Source organism: Chiloscyllium punctatum, chromosome 5 (assembly GCF_047496795.1).
Source record: "Chiloscyllium punctatum isolate Juve2018m chromosome 5, sChiPun1.3, whole genome shotgun sequence".
NCBI lineage: Eukaryota > Metazoa > Chordata > Chondrichthyes > Orectolobiformes > Hemiscylliidae > Chiloscyllium > Chiloscyllium punctatum.
Genome location: NC_092743.1, coordinates 32,086,173 through 32,113,701, shown reverse-complemented (window position 1 = coordinate 32,113,701; position 27,529 = coordinate 32,086,173). Strand labels below are relative to the sequence as shown.

The following is a 27,529-nucleotide window of genomic DNA, read 5'->3' as shown; positions in this document are numbered from 1 at the left end:
TGGAATGCCATGTTTCTCTGAATTCTCATGTGTATCTCCGTTTGGCTTGTCAGAGGATGGATGTATTGTCGCAGTCAAAGTGGTATCCTTTCTCATCTGTATGTAAGGATATTAGTGAGACTAGGTCATGCCTTTTTGTGGCTCATTGATATTCATGTATCCTGTTGGCTAGTTTTCTGCCTGTTTGTCCAATGTAGTGTTTGCAACAGTTCTTGTAAGGTAATTTGTAAATGGCATAAGTTTTGCTTGTTGTCTGTATTGGCTCTTTCAAGTTCACTGGCTGCTGTTTTAGTGTGTTGGTGGGTTTGTGGGCTACCATGATACCATTAATTCATTCATCATTCTCTTTACATCATAACTACTTCGAATTTCTATTGCTTATTATTTAGTCCTTTTCTTTCATTTAAGCATGACCATAATAACTTTATCTCAGTTAAATAATTATCCTTATAATCCCTTAATTTTCCTCTAAGTTCCTCTGGAGGCATTAGTAATGATCTTTGATCTCTTGTGGACATCTATTAGTTCAAAGTTTGTGAGAAGATTTGTAGCTCGGGTGCTCGTTGTTGTGGTTCTGTTCGCCGAGCTGGGAATTTGTGTTGCAGATGTTTCGTCCCCTATCTAGGTGATATCCTCAGGGCTTGGGAGCCTCCTGTGAAGCGCTTCTGTGATGTTTCCTCCAGCATTTATAGTGGTTTGTCTCTGCCACTTCCGGTTGTCAGTTCCAGCTGTCCGCTGCAATGGCCGGCATATTGGCCACTATAAATGCCAGAGAAGACATCACAGAAGCGCTTCACAGGAGAATCCCAAGCAATGAGGATGTCACCTAGACAGGGGACGAAACGTCCGCAACACAAATTCCCAGCTCGGCAAACAGAACCATAACAACATCTATTAGTTTCATTGTGCCTGTATGGGTAACTACTTTGGGAGAGAAAAAAAAGATGGTTTGTCGATTGAACAAATCAACTTCCTACTAACTGAATGAGGTTAGTTTAACTAAGTCTTGTTCCTCCTAACTTATTACTAATGTACAATTTATGAACATTACATTGGTTTCAACCCCGCACACATTGCTTTTAGTTTGATAGGATAAAGACACGCAATTGCTTTGTTGCTCTGTCTACATTTATTTAACAAGGGCGGGTCCATCTCTTATGACTGATGGCATAGGGTTGGATATTCTTCTGTTGTATGATTATTCTCCTTTTAATAACCCCAAGAATACCATCATTTCTGGGGCACTGGATGATTTTATTAGCATTCATTACACCATGATCAAAGAATTTCTGGTTTTCCATTTTATATACTTTTTCAAACAGGAATATCAAATGACAAGACTATTCATCAATCTCTCATATCAGATTTCATTGTTTATGGGAGAGGATATAGCTGCAGTGTTCTAGGTAGCTTCATGACGATGTATGGATGTGTTAAATTTATGGTAATATGGAAAATTAACATCATGGAGATATCAGTTTCATAACAGTACTTGTTTGAGCCTCACAATGATAGGGAGTGGACAATTCAGTCAAGTTAATTTTTCAAAGAATTCCAGCAAGGAAAAAGGTTTCTCAAACCACACCAGACGAGCTACAACTTCACAAACACCCTGCTTGCCATTGTAAAAACTTAAATAATTTATGATTGTGTGTACCACATATATTGTTTTACATACAATTTGGAAATGTGTAACCTGGAAACAAAGTGAGTGTTGCTATGTATGCTGACACAGGACAGACCTTGTGTAGTTGATGGTTGGGGTTGGTCTTGGCTGCCTGTTGAATTCAGTATCTTTGAGAAGACATACACTGCAGCATATGCCACACAGGCACTAAACAGGCTATCTGGATCAAGAATCCCAAGGATGGAACTCCCATCTGCTGAGAGCTGCAAACCAATCAAAGGTGTACAGCTTTGGCAGCTTGAAAGGGAAAGCTGCTGTTGGTAGTCACCTGAAGCCGCAGTTTGAGGAAGGTTTCAAGTATAAATGACGGATAGGGGAAGGCAGTCTTGGGGAAGAGAGATAGTAGGGGTCTCCCCTCCAGAAGCCGTTAAATGTGCTAAGTCAAAGGCACCACCTCCTCCCTCTTACTCCCCCCACCCTTCTCTCCCTGCCTTTACCTGCCTCAAAGGCCTTTAATCAAAACAGATAGGATTTACCTGGTATGCATTTTGCACACATCAAGACCCAAGAAGCAATTATGGCCTGAATCCCTGATGTTTTCTTCGTGACTTTGCTTATTGAAAGACTTTGGATGAGAACATAGCAAGAATGCTCTGCTCTTTCTTTTCAAATGTTCTCCCAAAAAGCATAGATTCTTGTTTTAATATCTCATCAGAAAGATAGGATCTCTGACAACACCACACTCTCACTGTGCTGTATTGGGGTCTCACTTATAATATGTGATAATATGCTGGAGTGGGGGAATTTCTACTGTTTATCAGTTCCTGGACTAGTGATTTCTAGCTCAGTCTCTTTTTGCGTCACAGTTGCTGTGATTCTACTGTTTTCTGTATCACAGTACATGACAAAATGAATCAAATCAGATCAGTCATCCAATCCACGAACATTGTTAAATGTCAGATATCTGACTGAACAAGTTTGTGAACCTAAACTTCAAGCATGTTTAAGTAGATGACCTCCTGAAAGTCCCCAACAAATATTTGCTTCAGTCCTCAGAAACAAAGTTCCGCCGTTAATAAATGCACAGTATTGTAGCTTCTCAAGAGCTGACATCAAAATGAAAGTTCTGGAGGAACTCAGCAGGTTTGGCAGAGAAGCAGAGGAAATGTTTTGAGTCTGATTTGACTTTTCTTTAGAATTGTTCTGTTTCTTTTTCCCCAAATGCCGTCAGATCTGCTGGGTTTCTTCAGATTTCTTTTTAATTCCAGTATTGGGAACTTACATTGGATTAACTCATCTAAATTATCTGGAATGAAGGCATAGACCATTTTCATGCCAGTACGTTCTTTCAAGACTCAGTGTTCCATCAAAATTCATCTTAACATGAGTTTCACACAAAACAGCCTTTTTATAATTATTCTGAAATAAAATGATCAGAATCTCTTCACCTTGCACAGTGCCACAGCAGAAGCACTGCAGTGACTGATTTGTATTAAGAGTGCTATCTATTTTACAATTACGTTCAGGAATATAACACTCCATACAATGCTTTTGACCCAAGCTTTAACTCTGGGAAATGTGAGAACTCAACTGGAAGATGTCAAATGAAATCATCTAATGTCTGAGATTTAAATATTCTCTTGAACAAAATATGGACAATTTGAAATGTCTTTTAGTAAATTATAATGACTTGTTCCAGCTGGGGATTAACTTGTTCAGAATATATCCTCAAATGAGCCTAAATGTGTTGCTTAATCTTTGTGGAAATTGTATTTTTTTTCTCATTTAATACTTTTTGCATTCCAGAGTCCTCTGTGAAGTTTTGATGTGTTGCGTCATCTTGAATTTTAATTCCATAATTGCTTTAAAGTCTGAATTATTCTCCATTCTGAGAAATGGTTAGCAGAGCTCTCATAATATAGGTTGATCAATGGTCATGTTCTGTGCACTTGCAACTCATGAGGACAAGTTTGAAACAAACAAAATGGGGAAAACATATAGCCAGTCTGAGGTTTGGCACCAGATCTAGTAGCATCTGTTTCTTCTGCAGAAGATCCATGTTAGACTCAAGATGTTAATCCTTACTCATTGTCCACATTTGTTGCCCTTTCTGTTTATTTTATTTCAGATTTGCAGCATCTGCAGTATTTTGCTTTAAATTAGGATAAAATTAAGCCTGCCCCCAATTCCTCCCTTGCATCAGATAAATTTGGACCTTCAACTACATCGATAGCAGATGTTTGCAACACATCATTTTGACAGAAGGAACTTAGTTATGAATCCAATGCAGACTGTCACAACCCCCTTTGTATTTGTAATGGCGCTGTGACTGCACTGATTTCCAGTTACTGTTTAGCAGAAAATTTCAATACAGAGGCCATTCAGCCCATCATGGTTAGAATGGTGCCGGAAAAGCACAGCATTTCAGGCAGCACCCGAGGAGCAGGAAAGTCGACGTTTCGGGCAAAAGCCCTTCATCAGGAATAGAGGCAGAGTGCCTGCAGGGCACTCTGCCTCTATTCCTGATGAAGGGCTTTTGCCCGAAGCGTCGGTTTTCCTGCTCCTTGGATGCTGCCTGAACTACTGTGTTTTTCCAGCACCGCCCTAACATAGAATCTGGTTTCCAGCATCTGCAGTCCTTCTTTTTACCTATTCAGCCCCATCATGTCCATTTCCAGATGCAGATCCAACCAAAATAAACCTCTCTTTAAAAAGTGCAGGCTAGTTTTAAGTGGTACCGTTGGCCACAGTCTTTTAATAAAAGAGCATATCTGCTAATGATAAAGAACTATTTTTTCAAAATATTTTTAAAGCAGTGGTAACTATATTCTTAATTACCAAGAAAGTAAAAAGGAGAAATTCACCAAAACTCCTGAGGCAGCACCTTCTACAGCTGCAACCGCTCCCATCTAGAAGAATAAGATCAGCAGCTACATGGGGACACCACCACCTACAAGATCCCCTCCAAGCCACTCCCCATCCTGACTTGGAAATATGGCACCATTTCTCCAGTGTCACTGGGCCAAATTGCTGGAACTTCCTCATTAACAGCACTATGTGTATATCTGCACCAAGTGGACTGCAGTAGTTCAAGAAGGCAGCTCACCGCTCTCATGGGTGAGCCAGCCTCCAATATTGAAATCCCCTGAAGAATAAGATAAATTATTAGGGATATGCAGGAATGTAGCATTCAGGTTACAATCAGATCAGCTATGACCTTATAGAATGGCAGAGCAGAATCAAAGTGAAGTGGCCTACATCTGTTCCATATTCAGAAATTCTTTTGCTTGTGTGTCAAGTCCAGATGGATGGAGATTTGCAAGATGTTGCTGTCAAATTTCTACCAGTGTCACATCATTCTTTGCTGATGAAACTGCTGCTGACAATCTGTGTTTTGAAATTTGGCATTTGGCTCCAGATCACATCACAGTTTTGCTTCAGATTTGGAAGCAACTGTTGAATGCCAGAGCGGGGATGGGAGTGGCCATCCTTTGGTCAAGTACTGCACTCAGAGCCCTTAGGAATCATATCAGTGGAAGCAACAATGACTGGAATCTGACTCCCGGCACAAAGAAAGGCAATTGTAGCATCATAATATTTTTCTAAGTCCATTAGGCCTACTCCAGTTCTCCAATCATTTATACTTGTCAGAGCTCAAAAGCTACAATATGATGGCATCACTGATGGTGCTGTTCAGAAAAGTATCCCTGTCACAATCATTATCAATTACTTCATCAAGTTTCTGTGCTGGATCAAGAGTGGAGCTGTTTGCTGATGAGTTTAGTTCAGCTTGTTCACAATTCATCTTATGATAAAGCAACCTATAGAAGGACTTGGATAGCATTAATTTCATGTAAATGCCAGGTAATAACCATCTTGAACAAGATAAGCTCAAGGCAGTTTCATCTATTCATCAATAGCACTACCACTGAATACAAGAGGTAGGATCCCTTACAACCTACTGACTCACCTCTATTCTCCTCGCTATATCCAAGGCTGAAATCAAGAATGTTTTTTTTCATTATTTGGAGATGCCGATGTTGGACTGGGGTGTACAAAGTTAAAAATCACACAACACCAGGTTATAGTCCAACAGGTTTAATTGCAAGCACTAGCTTTCGGAGCACCGCTCCTTCATCAGGTGGTTGTGGAGGACACAATTCTAAGGCACAGAATTTATAGCAGAAGTTTACAGTTACATCACACTGTAAACTTTTGCTATAAGTTCTGTATCTTACAATTATTTTACTACGAAAGCTAGTGCTTCCAATTAAACTTGTTGGACTATAACCTTGTGTTGTGTGATTTTTAATTTTTTTTCAATATTCATTCAAGTATGTGCTCAGTGATGTTGACATTATTGGCTAAATCAGCATTTATTGCTCATTCGTAATGGTCAGATGAAGCTGCCTTCTTTAACCACTGTAGCCCATGTGGTGCACAGACTGTGATTAGGAAGGAAGTGCCAGGATTTTCACCCAGCACAAGTGAAGGAATAATAATATAGTTCCAAATCATAGAGCTGGGGCTTGGAGGATTTGCAGCTGGTGCTGTTTTCTTGTATGTGCTGCCCAGTTTTTCTACCTGTGAGGAAGGGTTTGGAAGGTTCTACCGAAGAAGCCTCTGTGAGTTAATACACTGTAAATACCAGAAACTCGAAACAGCTGATGCCCGAGAGGAATATAGAAAGTACGGGGGGTTACTTAAAATATAATTTAGGAAAGCAAAGAGAGGAGGTGAAAAACAATGTATGTTTCTTTAAGGAAAATCCGAAAGAATTTTATATTTGAGGCAAGAGAGTAACAAGGGAAAGAGTAGGACTCATTAGGAGCCAAAGCAGTTGTCTGTGTGTGCAGTTAAAAGACATCGTGGAAATTTGAAATGAGTACTTTACATTTGTACTCACCTTGGAGATGAACAGTTAGCTACAGAAATCATGGACAGAGGCAATACTATACTTGAAGAAATTAACATTGAGAGGAAGAGGTATGAGTGGTTTTAGTAAACTTGTAAGGGGTAAATCCCCAGGCCAGGTTGCTATTGGAGATTGCAGGGCGGCTGATTTTAATTTTCAAATCCCTGAAAGCTACAGAAGGGATTGCAAAGGTCTAGGTGACAGCTAATGTGGTACCTTTATTCAAGAACTGGGTCAGGATAACCCAGGAAACTAGATGCCAGTGAGTCTAACATCCGTGGTAGGGAAATGATTTGAAAAAGACATGAGGGACAGAATTACTCTTCAGGATAGTCAACATTTCTTTGTAAGGGTGAGTTATATCCAACAAGATTTCGATGGCGTTGGCCGGGTGTGTAGATGAGTGTAATGTAGTTGATGTAGTCAACATGGTCTTCAGTAAGGCAGTTGATAAGGTCTTCCATGGCAGACTGATTATGTTACTAAGAGCCCATTGGAAACAGGGTCATTTGGCAATTGGATCCAAAATTGGCCTTGTGCCAGGAAGCAGAGGGTGAATGTTGCCTTTTATTTCAAAGGGTTTGGAATATGAAAGTAGGGAAACTTTGCTAAAGCTACACAAGGTACTTGCCAGACCACAGCTGGAATACTGTGAACAAGTTTGGGCCTCTTATCTAGGAAAATATATCCTGCCATTGGAGTAGCTTCAGAGAGGGTTCACTAGGTTAATAATAACAGACTCTCTTATGGTGAGAGGATGAGTAGGTAGGACTTGTACTCATTGGAATTAAGAAGAATAAGAGGCAACCTTATAAGATTTTTTGCAGACTTCAGAAGATTGATGCCCAAAGGATGCTTCCCCTTGTGGGACAGTCCAGGACCAAAGGCATAATCTCAGAATAGGGGGCTCACACATTTAAGACTGGGATGATGCGGAATTTCTTTTCTGAAGAATCTGTGGAATTCATTACCATAGCGGGCAGTCAAGGCTGGATCATTAAATATATCTAATGCCAAGGTAGAGAGATCTTTAATCAGTATGGGAATCAAGGATTAGAGGGAAAAGACAAGTAGGTGGTGTTGAGGATTATCAGCAAAGTTATGATCTCATTGAATGGCAAAGCAGACCTGTTGGGCCAAATGACCACAACTATGATTTATGGTCTTATAAAATCCCTACTGTGTGGAAACAGATCATTCAGTCCATTGAGTTCACACTGAACCTCCAGAGAGCATCCCACCCAGCCCCACTTCACTTCCCTATAACTTTACATTTCCCACAGCTAATCCACCTAGCCTGCACATCCCTGGACAGCATGGGCAAACTAGCTTGGCCAATCCACCTAACCTGCACATGTTTGGACTGTGGAGAAAACCAGAGCACCCAAAGGAAACCTACACAGACATGGGGCAAATGTGCAAACTCCACACAGACTGTCGCCCAAGGGTGGAATCGAACCTGGATCCCTAGCGCCGTGAGGCAGCAGAGCTAACCACCGTGCCACCCCATACTCAAAGAGTTTTTTATTTTTTTAACTAGAATCCTCGTCCATTGCCATACCATTGGGTTTGCCGCTGGGTCCCTTTCTGCTTGTTGTGTACATTAACAATCATGAATGTAACAGATATGATCAGTAAGTTCAGACCTGACATGAAAATTGATGGTGTGGTTAAAAAGTAAGGAGGCTAGCTATAGAACAATATAGACTGGCTCATCAGATGGGCTGAACAGTGACAAAGGAAATTTAGTGCTGTTCCACTTAGGGAGGACTTGCAAGGCAAGGGAGTACACCTGAAATGATAACACCCTAGGAAGTTCATTAACGAAGCAAAATTGTGAAGGTGCAATGAGGTATCTTAAAGCAGGAGACAGTCTAGGTGAGCTCCCAAATGGGGAAAAGGTAAGTAAATCCAGAGCTTTTTGGATGGCAACAATGATATAGAGTATAATAAAGCAGGAAAAACTTGTGGATGATAACACAGAATGCTGAGGGAGGTGGTGGCACAATGGTAATGTAACTTGACTAGCGTCTAGAGGTTCAAGCTGGTAATTTGGAGGCAATGATTTAGTAAGTTTGCAGATGACCCCAAAATTGAAGGTGTAATGCACAGCAAAGAAGGTTACCTCAGATTACAACAGGATCTTGATCAGATGGGCCAATGGGCTGAGAAGTGGCAGATGGAATTTAATTTAGATAAATGTGAGGTACTGCATTTTAGGAGAGGAAATCTTAGCAGGACTTATACACTTAATGGTAAGGTCCTCGGGAGTGTTGCTGAACAAAGAGACCTTGGAGTGCAGGTTCATAGTTCCTTGAAAGTGGAGTCGCAGGTAGATACGATTGTGAAGAAGGGGTTTGGTATGCTTTCATTTATTGGTCAGAGTATTGAGTACAGAAGTTGGGAGGTCATGTTGTGGCTGTACAGGACATTGGTTAGGCTACTTTTGGAATATTGTGTGCAATTCTGGTTTCCTTCCTATCGAAAGGATGCTGTGAAATTTGAAAGGGTTCAGAAAAGATTTACAAGGATGTTGCCAGGATTGGAGGATGTGAGCTATAGGGAGAGGCTGAACAGGCTGGGGCTGTTTTCCCTGAACCATCAGAGACTGAGGGGTGACCTTATAGAGGTTTATAAAATCGTAAGGGGCATGGATAGGATAAATAGACAAAATCTCTTCCCAGGGTTGGGAATGTCCAGAATGAGCTGTCAGAGGACGTGGTGGAGGCTAAGAAGTTCTCCACAACCACCTGAAGAAAGAGCAACACTCCGAAAGCTAGTGCTTCCATAAACTTGTTGGACTATAACCTGGTGTTGTGTGATTTTTAACTTTGTACACCCCTCTCCAACACCAGAATCTCCAAATGGTGGAGGCTAGTACAATTGCAACATTTAAAAAGCATCTGGATGTGTACATGAATAGAAAGGATTTGGAGGGATATGGGCTGGATGCTGGCAGGTGGAACTAGGTTGGGCTGGGATAATTGGTCGGCATTGATGAGTTGGACCAAAAAGTCTGTTTCCGTGCTGTACATCTCTATGACTCGAATAATTCAAATCTCATCAACGTTCAATTATAAATCTGGAATGTAATGTTAGTCTCATTAATAGTAACCATGTAACTACTACCAATTGTTGATAACATTCCACCCAGTTCACTAATGCCTGTCCTTTTGGGGAGTAAATCTGTCATCCTTATACAGTCTCTCCTACATAGACTCCAGACCAACATTGATATGGTTAGCTCTTATTTTCTCTCCAAATAGCCTAGTATGTCATCCTTTTTGAGGCCCCAGTAGGGATGGAAAACAATTTTTGGGTTTGTTAGTGATGTCCATGTCTAGAATAAAGAAAAACAATTGAGAATCATGGGATGTGAAAAGGAATGTTGAGAAGAAAAGAGAGAGAATGAGACGACGTTGGCAATTAATTGAAAGGGAATCCAAGTCGTCTTTAGTTATATTAGTGGTAAAAGGATAGTAAAGGATGGATGGACCTGTTTAGAGACCAGGAAAAGGATTTGCTGGCATGGTACAAGGCAGAAATATTACACAAATACATCACATTGACCATTAGCAAGGAAGAATATGCTGCCTACATCATAATGGAAGAGAAGGCAGTTAAGCTATTAGATGTCCAAAGGGGTCACAACCCCACATTGGGCAGGGAACTGGCACCTGGCAGTTATTTCTTTTGTAATTGCCAGTTATTGGTCACATAGACATTTTTAAGAAGGGGTGGACTGACAAACCAGCACACCAGTGAGCCAAGTTTCATGCTGTCTTGCCTCCATGCTTACCCCAGGACTTAAAATCCTGCCAATTTTTCATTAGGAGGGTGACTATGCGTACAACATAGATTGAAGATAATTTGCAAAAGAACCAGAGGAGAGATAATAAGTTTTCTTAGTGCTGTAACATCATATGATTTAAATGCAGTGTCCAGAAAGGTTATGAAAATAGATTCAACAGTAACTTACAAAAATGAATTGGATAAATACTTGAAAATTTGCTTGGCAGTTGAGGTAGAACAGGGAAGTTTGATGAGTTGGATAAATCTTTCAAAGAACCAGCATAAGCACAGTTGATTGAATGGCTTCTATTCACGCTGTAAGAGTCTACAAAAACAATAGACGTGCTATCTTGATATTATCACCTCCAAAATATTCCTTCAAGTTATTTAGCATCCTCAGAATTTGAACATATATCACTGTTACTTCAACCTTTCTGTTAACACTAGAGATGTAATCAGTAAGCAAAATGGAGTAATTGTGAGGCCTGGAATTTGGTTTGGAGAGATTCTGTGTCCTAAACTGTCCTCTTTAGTGAATTTGTGTAGTACTGGGAATGCTTATTAGAAAATCAAGCTTATCCATCTCTTCAACTGATTCTAATATCGTGGATAATGTGAGCTTATATTTCCAATAGCTGCTAATGAGTAGCAGTAGGAGAGTGAGGATAGCTGTGGGGTAGCTAGGTGTTTGATATTACCCACCACCACATAACTGGAGTTCATCTGGAAGCAGATCTATGTTTAACTCATCGTGTTTTCAGTGATAAACGTCACAGTGGAGTGAAGTATTGTGAAAATGTAAAACTCGGTAAATTATTGTGGTATATCTAGTCAGTACTATGTATCACAGCCACATTTCACCAGGTCTTGGGGACTTGGAAATAGAATGGTGAGAGCACAGAGATTATTCAATCCGACATGTCCATGTCAGTAAATACTAATTTTCAATTAGCAATCTCTGTCAATATTTTTTCCTGTCTCATCAATTCTCATTTGCAAAATAAGAAAGGGTGCTCATAGACTTCTTTGTAACAATCTGGTTTGCTGCTGCTGCTGTGCCTCTCGGTTCTGCTGTCTGACAAGGCTTGTAAGTCCTTTTCTGCTTGAGCTCTGGTGAAATGGGGATGAGGGAGACAACTTTGAAAACAAGATTGCAGTGAGAAGGATTAAATATTCCTGTTGAAGTTAAATATTTGATGGTCACAGCTGGCAGTTAGAATTTGCAGAAAACTGCTCGAGGGCTTGAAAACACAATGCAGTGATATCAGGATCCTATCACCTGTGGGTGTTTTTCACCTTATGATTAGCTTTTTCCCAGGCGTCAGCGTGGAAGAGTTGGCAGGGAAGGCAAGATTCCCAGGGTGATCACTCGAACCATTCAGCTGGAACTGTTTAGGTCCCACCTCAGATGCCATCTGTAGTTAGGCCAAACTCGCATGTTGCTGTAATCAGAAGCAGCGTGTACCCTCGTTACTATGACATTTGCAGTCTTGTGCTTCTCTGAAGCACATCATTTGCACCGATAATACTTGCCTGAATTGTACATGTAAAAAGTACTCAAGGGGATGAAAGACTTTCATGTTTAACAGCAGGGCACTTTTTAAAGTAACCAAGACAGTTGTAGTTGTTGAAGAATGTCTTGGTGTGTCTGGTTCTCAATATGTCAGCGTGTCGTAAAGCATACCAATTCTATTTCCTCCCATGTCCGTGAGTCTTTTCAAACATCCAGTGCTGGAAAGCTCCAAGCAGAGTTCGGATGAAGTAATGGCCTAGTAGTATTATTGCTACACTATTCATCCAGAAATTTTCCAAGGACCTAAGTTCAATTCCTGCTATGGCACTTGATGAAAATTGAATTCAATAAACGTTTGTAATTGAGTGCGAATGATGACCAAGAACCCATTGTCAGTCATCAGGAAAGGCTCACACTGGTTCACTAAACTCCTCAAGGAAGGAAATCTGCCATCCTTACCTGGTCCGCCTACACATGACGCCAGATCTGCGGCATGTGGTTGATTCTCAATTTCCCTTTGAAATGCCGTTCAGTTGTGGCAATTGCTATGAAAAAAGAAATGAAAGCAGGTGGACTACCTGCCATCAACCTAGGCAACAGAAAAGAACAGCAGCAAAAACAGCCCTATTAACCCCACACAATCCTGCATATTAATATCTAGAGACAAGTGACAAAATTGGGAGAGCTGTCTCACAGACTAGTCAAGCAACAGCTTGACATAGTCATAGTCACTGAATCATACTTTACAGACAATATTCCAGACACTACAATCAACATTACTGGAGTTGTCTTTTCCCACTGGCAGGACAGAGCCAGCAGAGTGATAATGCAGTCATACATAGTCAGGAAGGAGTTCCCCAGGAGTTTCCAATATTGACTCAGGACCTCATGAAGTCTCATGGCATCAAGTCAAATATGGACAAGGGAAACTCCTGCTGATTACCATTTATTGTTCACCCTTAGCTTATGAATCAGTGCTCCTCTATGTTGAACAATGCTTGGCAGAAGCACTGAGGGTGGCAACGGTGCAAAATGTTCTCTAGACGGGGAAGTTTCAATGTCCACCATCAAAAATGGCTCGATGTTACCACGGCTGATTAATCTGGTCAGGTCCTGAAGGATATAGACTGGTCTGCAGCAAGTGGTGAGAGAACCAACAATTGAGAAACAAAGTACTTGACCTCATCCCTGCCAATCTTCTTGTTGAACTGTGACAGCAGGATTTTGTCTCCATGACAGTATCAGTAAGAGTGACCACTACATAGTCCTTGTGCAGACAAAGTCCTGCCTTCACATTGTTAATACGTTATGTTGTGCATCAGCTCCAGACAGGAATGTTCTGCAGCAATTCTCCAAATGTCCTCAGACAGGACTTTCAAAACCCATAAAAATGTAAAGAACTGCAGATGTTGACAATTAGAAACAAAAACAAAATTTTCTGGAAAAGCTCAGCAGGTCAGGCAGCATCTGTCGAGAGCAATCAGAGTTAATATCCAGTGACCCTCCCTCAGAATGCTTTTGATGTTATGGAGGTATCTAAGATAGTAAGCAACACTGAAAGTGAGTGAACTGTGGAAACAAGTAATAGTACATTATCTTCGGATCACTTGATCTAAAGCATTAACTGATTTCTCTCCACGGACTTGCTGAGCTTTTCCAGCAATTTGGTTTCCTTGCAATATTCCATTATCCTGTTTCTACTGTTCAATCATTTCAATGCTACTTACTATCTTAGATACCTCCATAATATCATCTTTTAACAGCTGTCAATACAAGCTGATAAACCCAACTTCTTGGGCTTTGGGGAGGCTGTGGATTTAGGCTGTTCTGTGTCAGGAGAAGCCTTGGTGAGTTGTTGAAGTGAACCTGCGCAGTACTGAGTTTTGGATTGAATTTGAATTGAATTGAATTGGATTTAATTTATTGTCACGTACACCGAGGCACAGTGAAAAGTTTTGTCTTGCGAGCAATACAGGCAGATCACGTAGTTAAATAGCATAGATAAGCATATAATAGGTAAACAGTGACAAAAACAAAAACACAGGTACAGGCAAATGCGAAGAGTTTGTGGGTCCATTCAGCATTTTAACATCAGTAGGGTAGAAACTGTTTCGACCCTAGTGCATTTGTTCAGGCTTCTGTACCTTCTCCCTGATGGTAGATGTTGTTGAAAAGCATTGCCAGGGTGGGATGGATCTTTGAGAAACCTTTCCTTGACAGCGGACCCAGTAGATGGATTCTATGGATGGGAGGTTGGCCTTTGTGATTGTCCAGGCCTAGTTCACCACTCTCTGTAACTCTCCGATCTTGAATGGTACAGGTACCATGCCAGGTAGTGATACATCTAGACAGAATGCTCTCGGTGGCTTACCTATAAAGGTTGGCAAGGGTATTCGCCATCATGCCAAATTTCCTTCACTGCCTGAGGAAAAAGAGATGTTGTCGGGCCTTTGTAACCCGTGAGTCCACATGAAGAATCCAGGAAAGCTCCCAGCAGCTTGACACTCGCCATTTGTTCCACCTCTGTGCTGTTAATGTTTAAGGGAACATGAGTAACATCCTGCTGAAAGTCAGTAATGAGTTCTTTGGGTTTGTCAGCATTGGGAGCAGGTTGTTCTCAGTGCACCATTTTTCCAGGTCTTCTATCTCCCGCCTGTAGTCTGTTTCATCATCATCTGAAATTCAACCGACTATGGTGATGTCATTAGCGTACTTGTAAATGGCATTAGTCTGGTATTTGGTGACGCAGTCATGGGTATGCACTAGGGGGCTGAGTATGCACCCCTGGGGGGGGGTGTCCAGTGTTGAGTGTTAGTGAGGATGAAATATTGTCCCAATCTTCGCTGATTGTAGCCGTTGGGTCAGGAAACTGAGGATCCAGTTGCAGAGAGTGGGGGTTTAGTCTGCTGGATTCTAAAATTTGCAAAGATATACTCCTGTTATGGATTATCACCTGCTAGGAATAAATTTTTATTTTACACCCAGAATGGATGAAGACCAAAAATACTTCAGTGATGCAAGGATAAGCAGCTGAAGAAAAATGAATTAATTTATTCCCTCCCATTTCATAGTTCCAGAAATAAAACTGCAAATGTTCAATAAAGTGGTTGTGCCATCGATGACTAAAATATGGTTACATTCTCTTTGCTGTCAAACTTAATTAAGATAATGGATGTAGGTTTGCTCGCCGAGCTGGAAGGCTTGTTTTTAGACGTTTCGTCACCATACTAGGTAACATCATCAGTGAAACTTTGGATGAAGCGCTGGTGGCGCTTATGTGTTTAGGTTCCCTTGGGTTGGAGGTGTTATTTCCTGGGGTGATGTCATTTCCTGTACTTTTTCTCAGGGAGTGGTAAATGGGATCCAAGTCAATGTGTTTATTGATAAAGTTCCAGTTGGAATGCCATGCTTCTAAGAATTCTCATGTGTGTCCCTGTTTGGCTTGTCCTAGGATGGATGTGTTGTCGCAGTCAAGTGGTGTCCTTCTTCATCCGTATGTAAGGATACTAGTGAGAGTGGGTCATGTCTTTTTGTGACTAGTTGATGTTCGTGAATCCTGGTGGCTAGTTTTCTGCCTGTTTGTCCAATGTAGTGTTTGTTACAGTTCTTGCAAGGTATTTTGTAAATTACATTAGTTTTGCTTGTTGTCTGTATAGGGTCTTTCAAGTTCATTAGTGTGTGGGTGGGTTTGTGGGCTAACATGATGTAAAAGGGTCTGAATAGTGTGGCAGTAGTTTCCGAGATGTCTTTTATGTAAGGGAGAGTGGCTAGGGTTTCTGGATGGGTTGGTAACGATTCGCCATGGCGCATTCACTGCCCCTGATTAGCCACTGCCGGTTCACCACCAACGTTTCTCCACTGGGGTCGTTTGACCTCTGTAGACTATTCGCCAACAGAAGTATATATATGTACTGATTGTTTTCCCTCCCGCCTGTTCTTTCATACTTCTCAGTCCCCTTGATTTATACAACAACATAGTACATATTGATTTAAAAAAGAGGTGAAATAAATGTCATCTTATTGGTTTATACATAAAAATGAGTTATAAACACTTGTGGTAGCGAATCGTCCTCAGCGGCCAATAGGCGGTGGCGAAGCATCCATGGCGGTGAAAGGGCAGTGGCTAATCGGCAGCGGCGAATAGTCCCATCCCGTTCTGGACATGTTTTGTCTGCTTGTTTGGGTTTGTTGCTGAGAAATTGGTGGACTGTGCTCATTGGGTACCCAGTCTTTTTTAATACACCGGATTGGTGATTTTCCTCTGCCCTGTGTAGTTCATCTGTGCTGCAATGTATGGTGGCTCATTGAAATGATGTTCTAATGCAGCTTCATTTGTGGATGTTGGGATGATTGCTTCTGCAGTTCAATATTTGTCCATATGTGTTGTTTTCCCGCAGACGTTGGTTTGGAGTTCCCCATTGCCTGTTCATTCTACTGTGATATCTAGGAATGGCAGTTTGTTGTGGTTTTCCTCCTCTTTAGTGAATTTTATGCCAGTAAGGGTATTATTGATGGCCTTGAAGGTTTCCTCTAATTTGTTTCATTTATCCATGTCATCCACATCGTGGATCCAAAGTTTGGGTTGGATAGTTGGCAGCTACAAATCTTCTCAAAACTCGTTAGTTAAGATAAAGTTTAAAAAGTTGAATTTGGTTGTGCTTTCACAGTGCCCAAAAGTAATTTGCCAGTAAGGAAGGACTTGAAAAATTAGCTGACTCAAACTGACTGAGGCCAGCAGAACAGAATGGGAAAAGAAAAAAATCACAGGGGTTATCTGTTTTTGCTGGCTGTAATCCATATTGAGCTAGTAGGAGCAGACTTGTTTTTCTGAGGTCCACAATCAGATAAATGAAAGGTTCAGACTTACTTTTTGAGTGGTAACTGCCAGAGATGATTAACAACTGCTTGTTTGACTGGTCAGCATCTGAGAGAAGCTGAATGATCACTTCTTTATCTCCTCTGATAAAGTCTTTTGTTTCTATTCTTTTGTCATAGGGACTATTTTATAATTTGCCCTGTTGTAAAGATGGCTGCTCATTGGGCCAACAGAACACGAGCCAATATCTTCATGTACCATGTACCAGGAAGTCTTTCTCAACACAGGTAAGGCTTAAAGGGACCTTCCAACATTATTTTGATTTGCACTGTCATGATGTAGTAGATTGATACTGGCATTTATAGTCTACTCATAATTAACCTGGTTGGCCTTCTTTTTGTAGTGCTATCAGTTCTTGTTTAGGGAAGGAAGTCTGCCGTCATCACCTGTCCTGATCTACCATTTGACTCTAGACCAACAGCAATCTTGTTATCCCTTAACGTCCTCTGAACCTTAGAGAACAGCAGTACGTATTGATCTAGCCAGCAATGGTGACATCCCATGAATTAATAAAACAAAGTTAATACAAATGATACTAAGTTGCTAGGCCCCTTCAGAGAGTAGAAAGAAGTTACCCATGTTTGTATAGAACTTGACTAATGTCGAGGCTTTAAAAAATTATTTGCTCACGAGATATTGGCATTGCTGCATAGGTCAGCATTTATTGCCCTTTCCTAATTGATCCAAGGGCAGTTAAGAGTCAGCCACATTGCTGTGGGTGTGGAAACATATGTAGGCCAGGCCAGGTGAAGGTGGCAGTTTCCTTCCCTCATGAACATTGTGGCATGAGTTTGATTTACATAACAGCTTGACAGCCATCAGAGTATTGGTAGGTGTGAACTGATCTATTTCAGACCATCATTTTCATATGTTCACATGATTCTAAAAGTAAAAATAAGATTGGAAATTCTGACCAAGATGTTAAAATGGAGGAGCAGCTGTGGATGGTGAAAATGATCAATAAATGCCAACGCATCAAGGAACCAGCTGCAACCCAACTTCCTGATTTTACTGAAGTGCATTGTGCTGCTTACAATCATAGACTCATTGAGGTTTTACAGCACAGACAAGGCCTGTTGGCCCATTCAGTCCATGCTGGCCATGAAGCATCTATCTGTTCTAACCCCAGTTTACAGCTTCTGACCATAGCCTTGTATGCTAGCTGTTTCAATTGCTGATCTAAATAGTTCTTAAAATAGTTTGTGTGTGACTTTCTTGCATTAATTGTTCAGTTAGATCAGCATTTCAACTCATATCCAAGATTAATGGTTGTATTCATCGGGGTTTTTGAAAATCTCCAATAAAGGAAAGACAAAACAGCAGGAATATGTGCAGGTGCTGAGGTAGTGGGTTGGGATGGAAATGCTGGTGATGTGAGATGAAGGAGGACATACTGTAATAAGTACTCATGACCACAACTGCTCCCTGACCGACAGAATGGAGAGTGTTTCTTTTGCAATAACCTTTTGCTAAGAGGTTGTTTTATACACTTCTAAGGTTTTCTCATTCGCAACAGAATGAGTAATGCTAATAATGCTTCAGAATAGACCTTTTATAAGGATTAATATGACCATAGCAAGCTACATCAGAGAGCTGTAATACACAGCAAAGTGGACAGAGCAAGGCAGAGAGCAGCAGAAAGTAATCAACTCAGCAGAGTCCCTGCCAGTGAAATGGAGCAGCTCAGCTCCCTTCACAGGCCTGAAGTGCAGGCCAGAATGTTATACCCTACAGGAGGAGGCTGTGAGGTGGCCAGAAGGTAAAAATGGAACAAATAATGGCATGGTGTCACCATCTGCTATGTTCCTTTCTAGGACTTTACCAATGGTTGGGAAGATATTAGGCCTCTCACTCAGCCTTTGTCCAAATGAGTCTGTTAGCTGGCCAATTAATAGCCAGTTCAGAGCCTTTACCCACTGCAACCAATGGCAGGGGTGCCCACATCAGTGTGGCAAGACAGCCAGGTAAATCCCAGTTGCCTCACTTCAGAGAGGGCTATCTCTCCAGTGGAGATATGCCATCCCTTCCACATTCCCTTTATATCTCCCTAGGTTTCCAAATTGTGGAGCATCTCCCCCTGCCTCCACACCACCTTGCATTGTCTGCCTGGCTGACCCTGGTTAGACACCTTCCAGTCCAGCCTCCAGCAAAAATTCCTTTTCTGGATCTGGCAGAAGACCCAGCTGTGGCCACTGCTCTATCTAGCACTGAAGAAGTGCCAGACCTCTGCCACATGGGTGCAGAAGGCTAGATCTCAGCAATTAACTGTCAAACAGCCACAAAATCCAACTGTGGCTGCCTTTCTTTCCAGCCCATGGTCAGACATACTGCAAAATGCAGCCTGTTGTTTCTCAGGAAACTCCCATTCCTAACATCAGGTAATGGCAAACTTCTGTAACCTCAGAGAAGAAGATCCACTAGTGGCTGATCCTGTGTTACCAGCGGCTAACCAAGTCACCAACACCCTCAGCAACTTAGCACCCCAATACTTGCAGTGCTGTGCTGGAGGCACATTCAACATCTCTCAGTTGGTGGCCTGGAAATGCAAAAGACAGCCGACTGATGGGGTGAGCGTTGTGTGAAATTTGCCAGTGGGTGGTGATGCCAGTCAGAGTCAGCTGAGGCTTGTCTCACTGGCTAATTTTCACCAAGACTGGGTTTTAAATAGCTTCCTGTGTTGCATTCAGAAGCACAACACTATTGCTGATCACCTTCTGGATAATCTCCAAATGCAGTTTCTTCCTGGCTGTTGGTTTTCTTTTTGTATTCCTGAGAGATAGTATCCAGCACTTCCCCGTCCCCCCAGCTCCTCACAACACTCAGCAATATATCTAAGGAGGCATCAATGAATTAGGTCAAAGTCTTTCAATGTTTCAAATCTGTTGTTGAATTTGTTCCTCCTTCCTCCTCAACTTCAAATTATCCAAATTTTATCTCTTCATTAGCTTCTTAAATACTGCAGCAGGGACCATCTTCTGAAGGTCCTCTGACACTGATTATTGGAAACAAAAGTAGACTCTTCCGATAATGAAATAGCTGAGTTAAAAAGATAGCCAAAAAATGCATTCAGGTTTTCAATGCAGATCCTCCTGAACCTACCAGATCTCCCTTTTAATACTGAAGGTTTTTTTGTTGACTGGGTTGCTGTGAGAGTATGCCAGCTGCCAGCTCACACAGTTTGGTGGGAGATTTATAGCAAGTGAATTTGCAAAGACATCCACCAAGCTTCACACTGAAGCCAAGAGAACTGGGTATAAATGACATATTTTTCCTCTTCTCTGGATGTTTCCGCAGCTGTTCTTCCTGAAATTTCAGGCAGATGAGCAGCAAAAATCCTGACAAGAATGTGGCCCTTATAGTTCCTAGAAACAGCCCCTGGATTCAAGCCAGAGAGAGGATTTGGCTTTGTGTAAATTGGATTTCTGGACTGATGATTTTCACATGGCTCAACACCACTGCCAAACTGACATACATATACTCTTCATTTGACTTGTGAGAGGCAAGGTTTCACTCTTTATGTTATGGAATTTCATAAAGAGTGCAGAAGAAAATTATAAGGATGTTGCCTGGACTTCATAGTCTGAGTTATAGGGAGAGGTTGGACAAGCTAGGAATATTTCCTTTAGAGCATAGGAGACTGAGGGGGAATCTTATAGATGTGTATAAGATCATGAGAGGCATGGATAAGGTGAATGCACTCAGGGTTGGAGAGTCGAGGACTAGAGGACATCAACTTTAAGGTTAGAGGGGAAAGAATAAAAATGAACCTGAGGGGCAACTTTTTTACACAGAGGATGGTATGCAGATGGAATGAGTTACCAGCGGAAGTGATTAAAGTGGGTATATTAACTACATTTAAAAGGCATTTGGATAATACATTGATAGGAAAAGTTTAGAAGGATATGGGTCAAGTGCAGGAAAATGGGGTTAATGTGGATGGACATTTTACTTGGAATGGACCAGTTTGGGCCAAAGGGCCTGTCTCTATACTGTAGGACTCTATGACTCTAAGATGAGCCCACAACTTTCCAACTCAGGAGCAAGTTCAAATTGCCTAACATCCCTATGCCAATTGACATACATCGAGGATCAGTTTGTAATGCCTCAATTTGAGAATTCTTGTCCCTTGTTCAAATCCCTCCATGCCATCCCCGTCCTGTAACCTACAATATATATCCCTGCGAAAATGCCCAGTCGTCCAATTCTGGACTCCTCCATGTCTACAGTTTCCTTTACTACACCTCTCTCAGGTGTGGTCTCAGTTGTCTAATATCTAAGCCTGAATTATCTTGTCATCTCTTTCTCTTTAAAGTTGCGAGTTGAACCAATTCTTTACAAAGCTTTTCCAACCTGCCTTAGTGTCTCTTTTTTTTGTTCAGTATTTATGTTCTGATAGTGTTTCCATGAAGCAGCTGTGAATGTTTTACTGCAGTGAAAACACCATCTGTATGTGTATTATTGTTGTGACTGGTGAGGATATTATCAGTAATCTATCATGCAGTGCGTGACAGGAGGGGCAATTGTGCATTTCAATGAAAGGACAGTTTTAAACCACAGATCAAAACAGTTAAATATATCATAATGGTCAAATGGTTTTTTGGTGAAAGTTGAATCGTACACATCTTGAGTGGAGTTTAAAATTAACACAAAATTAGGAATCCATATTTTGCAAATTAGCGCATCTGGGCCGAATTTGTAAGACCACAACCTTCTAATGCAGAGGTGCGATCATTACCAAATGTGCCAAGCTGATAGTCAAGGGTATTTATAAAGCTATCAAAATAAACTGAAATAACTCCACGGAGGCTGGTACCCAGTCAGCAAGTCACCCTTTATTTACAGATGAAGGGTCCTTGGTCCTTGACACTGGTCCAGCTTCCTCACAGCCATCTCTGAGTGAACAGAACCTCTGACACTCCTGTTCTTATCTATCAGCCAGGGCTCCCTGATTGGGCCAGATTAACATCCCTAACTCTGAGGCTATGAACCTGGCTGACCTTGTTGCAATCATTACATAACCTCTGAAGGAATGGTTTTTAACTGTGCACAATGAGGAAAATACTTTGCTATTTTTGACAAGACCTCTAGATTGAAGATGGGTGAGACTGGTTGCAAAGGGATGCTCAATGCTAACATATGGTGAGGGTTATACAGACAGGTAATCGAACAGTTCTGTTTTCATCCTGACTGAGCCAAGAAGTCTGGAATACTGAGAACTAGCAATTAGTTTTTGGCTTTTTGACCATAGTAAACAGAGCAGAGCACTCATTTGGCAATCTGTGGTTCTGTCCCACCCATTCAATTTTGTGGTAGTATCTTATCCCAAGCGAAAGTACTTTACCAGTGCTGTCCCTGTAGCATCACAGAAATTGACAAGACAGTAAAAGGCCCTTCAGCCTAGTGTATACACATGGGTCAAAAGCAACCACCTAACAATTCTATATCCCATTTTCGAGCACTTGGTTCATAGCCTTGTATTCTTTGACATCACAAGTGCATATCAAATACTTCCTAAATAATTTGAGCGTTTCTGCCTCTACCACCTGTACAGGCAGTGAGTTCCAGTTTCCCACCATCCTCTGGGTGGAATGGCTTTTCCTCACATCTCCTCTAAATCTTCTGCTTTTTAACTTAAACTGAAGTCACTTGGTCATTGATCCTTCTATCAAGGGGACAAATTTCCTCCTGTCTACTGTTTAAGGAGCAGTCGTTGCGAGTGATGCATAAATTTGTTCCTCTGAGACAGGCAAGAAGGGGTAAGATTAAGGAGCCTTGGATGACGAGAACAGAGGACCTTCTCATCAAAAGGAAGAAGGAAGCTTATGTAAGGTGGAGGAGGCAAGGATCTAGCATAGCTTTAGTGGATTACAGGCTTACTAGAAAGGAGTTCAAAAATGGCCTGAGGAGGGCTAGGAGGGGGCACAACAAAGGCTTGATGGGAAAGATTAGGGAGAACCCAAAGGCACTTACTCATATGTAAAGAATAAGAGAATGATCAGGAAGAAGGTAGGGCCGGTCAGGGATAGTGTAGGGAACTTGTGTGTGGAGTTTCAGCAGATAGGGGAAGCCCTGAATGAGTTTTTTGCCTCGGTTTTCACTAAGGAACAGGACCTTGTCATGAATGAGAACTTTGAGGACCCGGGAAACAGGCTTGAACAGATCAAAATTGAGGAAGTTGATGTGCTGGAAACTTTGGCAAACATTAAGGTTGATAAATCCCCAGGGCCAGACCAGATTTATCCTAGGCTGCTCTGGGAAGTGAGGAAGGAGTTTGCCAAGTTGCTGGCGAAGATCTTTGCTTCCTCACTCTGCACGGGAGTTTTACCATAGGATTGGAGAGAGGTGAATGTTGTTCCTCTTTTCAAGAAGGGTAATAGGGAAATCCCTGGCAATTACAGACTAGTCAGTCTTGTGTCTGTGATCAGCAAGAATTTGGAAAGAATTCTGAGGGATAGGATTTATGACTATTTGGAAAAGCATAGTGTGACTAAAAGCAGTCAGCATGGCTTTGTGAGGGGCAGGTCATGCCTCACAAATCTTATTGAGTTCTTTGAGGAGGTGACAAGACAGGTTGATGAAGGTCGAGCAGTGGATGTGGTGTATATGGAGTTTGAGAGTGTGGTGCTGGAAAAGCACAGCAAATCAGACAACATCCGAAGTGCAAGAAAATCGATGTTTTGGGCAAAAGCCCTTCATCAGCAACGAGGGCCCTTCCTGATGAAGGGCTTTTGCCTGAAATGGCAATTTTCCTCCTCCTCGGATGCTGCTTGATCTGCTGTGTTTTTCCAACATCACACTCTCGACTCTAATTTCCAGCATCTGCAGTCCTCACTTTTGTTCTGTATATGGACTTCAGCAAGACATTTGATAAGGTTCCCCATGGTAGGTTCATTCATAAAGTCGGGAAGTATGGGATACGGGGAGATTTGACTCTCTGGATTCAGAATTGGTTGGCTGACAGAAGGCAGAGAGTGGTAAAGTACTCTGCCTGGAAGTCAGTGGTGTGTGGTGTCCTACAAGGCTCAGTTCTTGGGTCTCTGCTCTTTGCAGTTTTTTATAAATAACTTGGATGAGGAGGTTGTGGGATAGGTTATTATATTTTCCAATGACACAAAGGTTGGAAGTACCATTGATAGTATTAAGGGCCATTGCAGGCTGCAGCGTGACATTGACAGGATGCAGAGCTGGGATGAGAAATGGCAGATGGAATTCAACCTAGATAAATGCAAACTTGAATGCTGAATACAGGGTCAAAGACAGGATTCTTGGCAGTGTGGAGGAACAGCGGGATCTTGGTGTTCAAGTGCATTGATCCCTCAAAGTTGCCACCCAAGTGGATAGGATTGTTAAGAAAGCATATGGTGTTTTGGCTTTCATTAACAGGGGGATCGAGTTTAAGAGCCGCAAGGTTTTGCTGCAGCTCTACGAAACTCTGTTGAGACCACACTTGGAATACTGTGTCCAATTCTGGTTGCCCAATTATAGGAAAGATGTGGAGGCTTTGGAGAGGGTGCAAAGAAGGTTTACCAGAATGCTGCATGGACTGGAGGGTTTGTCTTACGAAGAGAGGTTGACTAAGCTCGGACTTTTCTCTCTGGAGAGAGGAGGAAGAAAGGTGACCTGATCAAGGTTTACAAGGTAATGAGAAGCATGGATAGAGTCCATAGCCAGAGACTTTGCCCCAGGGCAGGATTGACTGCCACAAGGGGTCATAGTTTTAAGGTGTTTGAAGGAAGGTATAGAGGTGATGTCAGATGTAGGTTCTTTACACAGAGAGTTGTGAACGCATGGAATGCGTTGCCAGCAGTGGTGGTGGAAGCAGAATCATTAGGGACATTTAAGAGACTGCTGGACATGCACATGGGCAGCAGTGAATTGAAGGGTGTGTAGGTTAGTTTATTTTATGCTAGATTAGGATTAATCCTCGACACAACATCTAGGGCTTGTTCTGTGCTATACGTTTCTATGTCCTATGTTCTATGTACTGTATTTTGCCCTTCTTAATTTTATATATCTCAATCATGTCCTCCTCAAACTCCTCTGCTCTAAGGAAAACAACCACAGTCTGTCCAAACTAAAATTCTCCAACCTAGGCAACATCCTGGTAAATATTGTCAGTACCCTATCCACTGCTATCAAATTCCCTCCTATAATGTGAATTCCAGAATTGCACATAACACACTAGCTGTAGCTTAACCAATGTTTTATACAGTTCCAGCATATTTGTTCTATTGCCAACAATCTGACCAACTTTTTTACTTGAATTCTGCAATCTTCACATATACTGCATTACAGGTTATGGGGCCCAGGAGTGGTCTGATGTCTATAAGAACAATAAACATTAGCAGCGGGTGAATTATATTCTTAGCACTGAAGCCTGCTGTATGCCAAATGTGGGATAAAGCAAAGACTCATAGACAGGCATTGTTTAGCTTCACAAAGGCAAGCACGGATGTTAAAGAACTGCTAACTCCCAACCTCTCAGGAACTGTAATTATGAAATAATAAATGGGCACTGGATGATAAACTCCAAAACCTCTTCTTTGGCAAGTTATAATAACACACAGGCCACACTTAGAGACTGGTTGAGCTGTCTTTGTAAAATATTGCCTCCTCCTGTGCCTACCTATCATTAAACTGATTACTGCAGGAAGCATGAGTCATTGGGATGCACTGTTCAGCACCTTTCCAACCACAAACTGCTGACAATAGCCATTCATTTCCCTTCTCTCCCATGGCTTACACTGCCACTAAACATTTTGGTTGATGTAAAACTGTATGCAGAACACAGTTCCCAAGATGTTCTCTTTTTAGGGGGAATTTTGTGATTGCAAATACGCCGAGAGAGAGGCAGGGTGGGATGGGATATGTCAAATAAAATAAGTGGCTATCCCATTGACCTCCTGTCCACCCCCTTAGATCTGTCACCCATACTATGGGAGAATAGGGAGGCTATCAAAAGTGTGAACCAGACCACCTATCCTTAGGCCAATTGAGGTCTATCCAGTTCTGTTAGAGGCAGGTTGGATTCCTCATTCTATCTCCATGGCTGGGAAAAGCAAAATGGAAGAGGTCCTTAGCAAATTGGGATGTGCAGGATGGAAAAGATGGGAGGTGTGCCTGTATTGAGAGGTTCCTCTATGCCTATTGGGAGCATTGCTTCAAACTCTGTTCCTCTTCTGTGCATCCCTCCCACCACCCCAAACTTCCAAGACCCAATTGAGCCCAGCCCATTCCCCCATCCACTGCTTTCTGGGGTCTCTGATCCATTCCAGATCAAACTTGATCCTTGGATCTCCTTCTAGTGGCTGCCTTGCAGTCTCAGCAATGGCTACTGGGGAGATTTGATGCTGTTGGAACTACACAGCTGCCACACAATCGGATTACCAGACAGCTCTTGGCAATGGGACATCTTATACCTGAGGGGCAGGCCTCTCCCTCACCTTGTCCTGGCCACTCCCAGACAATTATCACTACAGGGCATCCCTTTTTAAAGTCACTGGGCTCAAGCAAAAGTGCAATTTTTCCTACGGGCTGGGGAAGTGGAGGAGGTAAGCGTCAACTGCCTGTAAAATAGTCTGATAGCCTGTCAAGCATGTTTACTTATTTACTTTGGCTAACAATCTTCAAAAGTTGAACAGGATCCAAATAAGAATCACTATCCTTATAACAGAAGCTATGTAAGGAGGAATATTTTGGAGACAAAAATGCAGGTTAATCATTGCGGGTACGAAGAAAAGAAGAACTAATTGAGTGAGGTGGAAAATCAGGATGGCTCTCACAATATTAGCATAAGTTATAAAAACTCATATCTGAAAAATTTAAGACCTCTCAAAAATCAGAAACAATGTCACAAATATATTGTCTTACGAACCAGTATCAGTACTGTGTCAGTGTCCTTCTTCATCTGAATATGGTGAGCAACATCTGAAAAGGTGTGATAGTCTGCATTTTCTTCTGAGGCTTCTATTCCTGAGGCACCTGAAATATAGTTTATGGAGGTCATCAAAGACTAAAGCGTTTGCTGTTCTTGTGTCATCCTCATAGGTCACATGGATGTTGGCAGCAACATTAAACCTCTTACGTTTTAGACAAAGGAATGTTATTATGTATGTGAAATTCCACACCTAGGTCACAATTTTGTAATGTGTATCCAATTATAAGTCCAATTATAATCCCAATAGACTATCATGGTATAAAATGCATAGGACAAGAAAAGGGCATTTGAACTATCAAGGATTTTTCCTTTGACCATGTACAATTCATCTCATCATATGCTTTCCTCTACCCATTCAAACTCATTTGGCAAAACATCTCTCAAGATATAAAGCTGTAACCCATTAAGAACACTGTATAAATCTTCTGAATGTTGGTTTAGCTTTATAAACTATGCAACCTGCATAATATCTCTCCTCAACAGTACAGTGTTACAATACGCATTGTAGCCAGCTTGTATTAATTGAGAATAGCTTACAGATTTTTTCTTTCTCATGTAATTATACAATGCGTCCATCTTTTGATTTGGTGTGAAAGACAAAAGGATCAGTCTCGTGTCTGTTACTTTTTCATTCTAATTTCTTCCACTTCGAACAGTTCAGTAGCATGACTGTTTCACCAGAAAGTGTTCTCGTCTGCTGATGTTGATTGTTACTTAAACTGTCCCGTCAAAGCCCGGGCCACAGCTATTTGGTAAATGAGAAGTATCAATTAGCTGGGTGGTCCACTTCAGATTAGTGGGTAAGTGCATTCATTTTGTGGTATGGAAATCCATCACGTAGACCAGGAAATCCTAGGTTCAATGCCAGG

General features: G+C 41.6%; 2 protein-coding genes across 7 annotated transcripts in view; one reads left to right on the top strand and one right to left on the bottom strand.

Annotated features, from left to right (window-relative positions):
• The window catches only part of sla1a (Src like adaptor 1a), a 241,687-nt gene that overhangs the window by 124,209 nt on the left and 89,949 nt on the right, over positions 1–27,529 (bottom strand). For 3 of the 6 annotated variants that reach the window (XM_072569997.1, XM_072569996.1, XM_072570000.1), the window contains one exon: positions 26,598–26,704. The exons of the other annotated variants lie outside the window; for them this stretch is intronic. The gene's annotated coding sequence lies outside the window, so the exon portion shown is untranslated. The remainder of the gene's footprint in view (positions 1–26,597; positions 26,705–27,529) is intronic. 6 annotated transcript variants of the gene reach the window in all.
• The window catches only part of tg (thyroglobulin), a 366,459-nt gene that overhangs the window by 285,602 nt on the left and 53,328 nt on the right, over positions 1–27,529 (top strand). Inside the window, exon 45 of the mRNA XM_072569545.1 lies at positions 16,843–16,950. Coding sequence (XP_072425646.1) covers positions 16,843–16,950 — 108 coding nt within the window. The remainder of the gene's footprint in view (positions 1–16,842; positions 16,951–27,529) is intronic.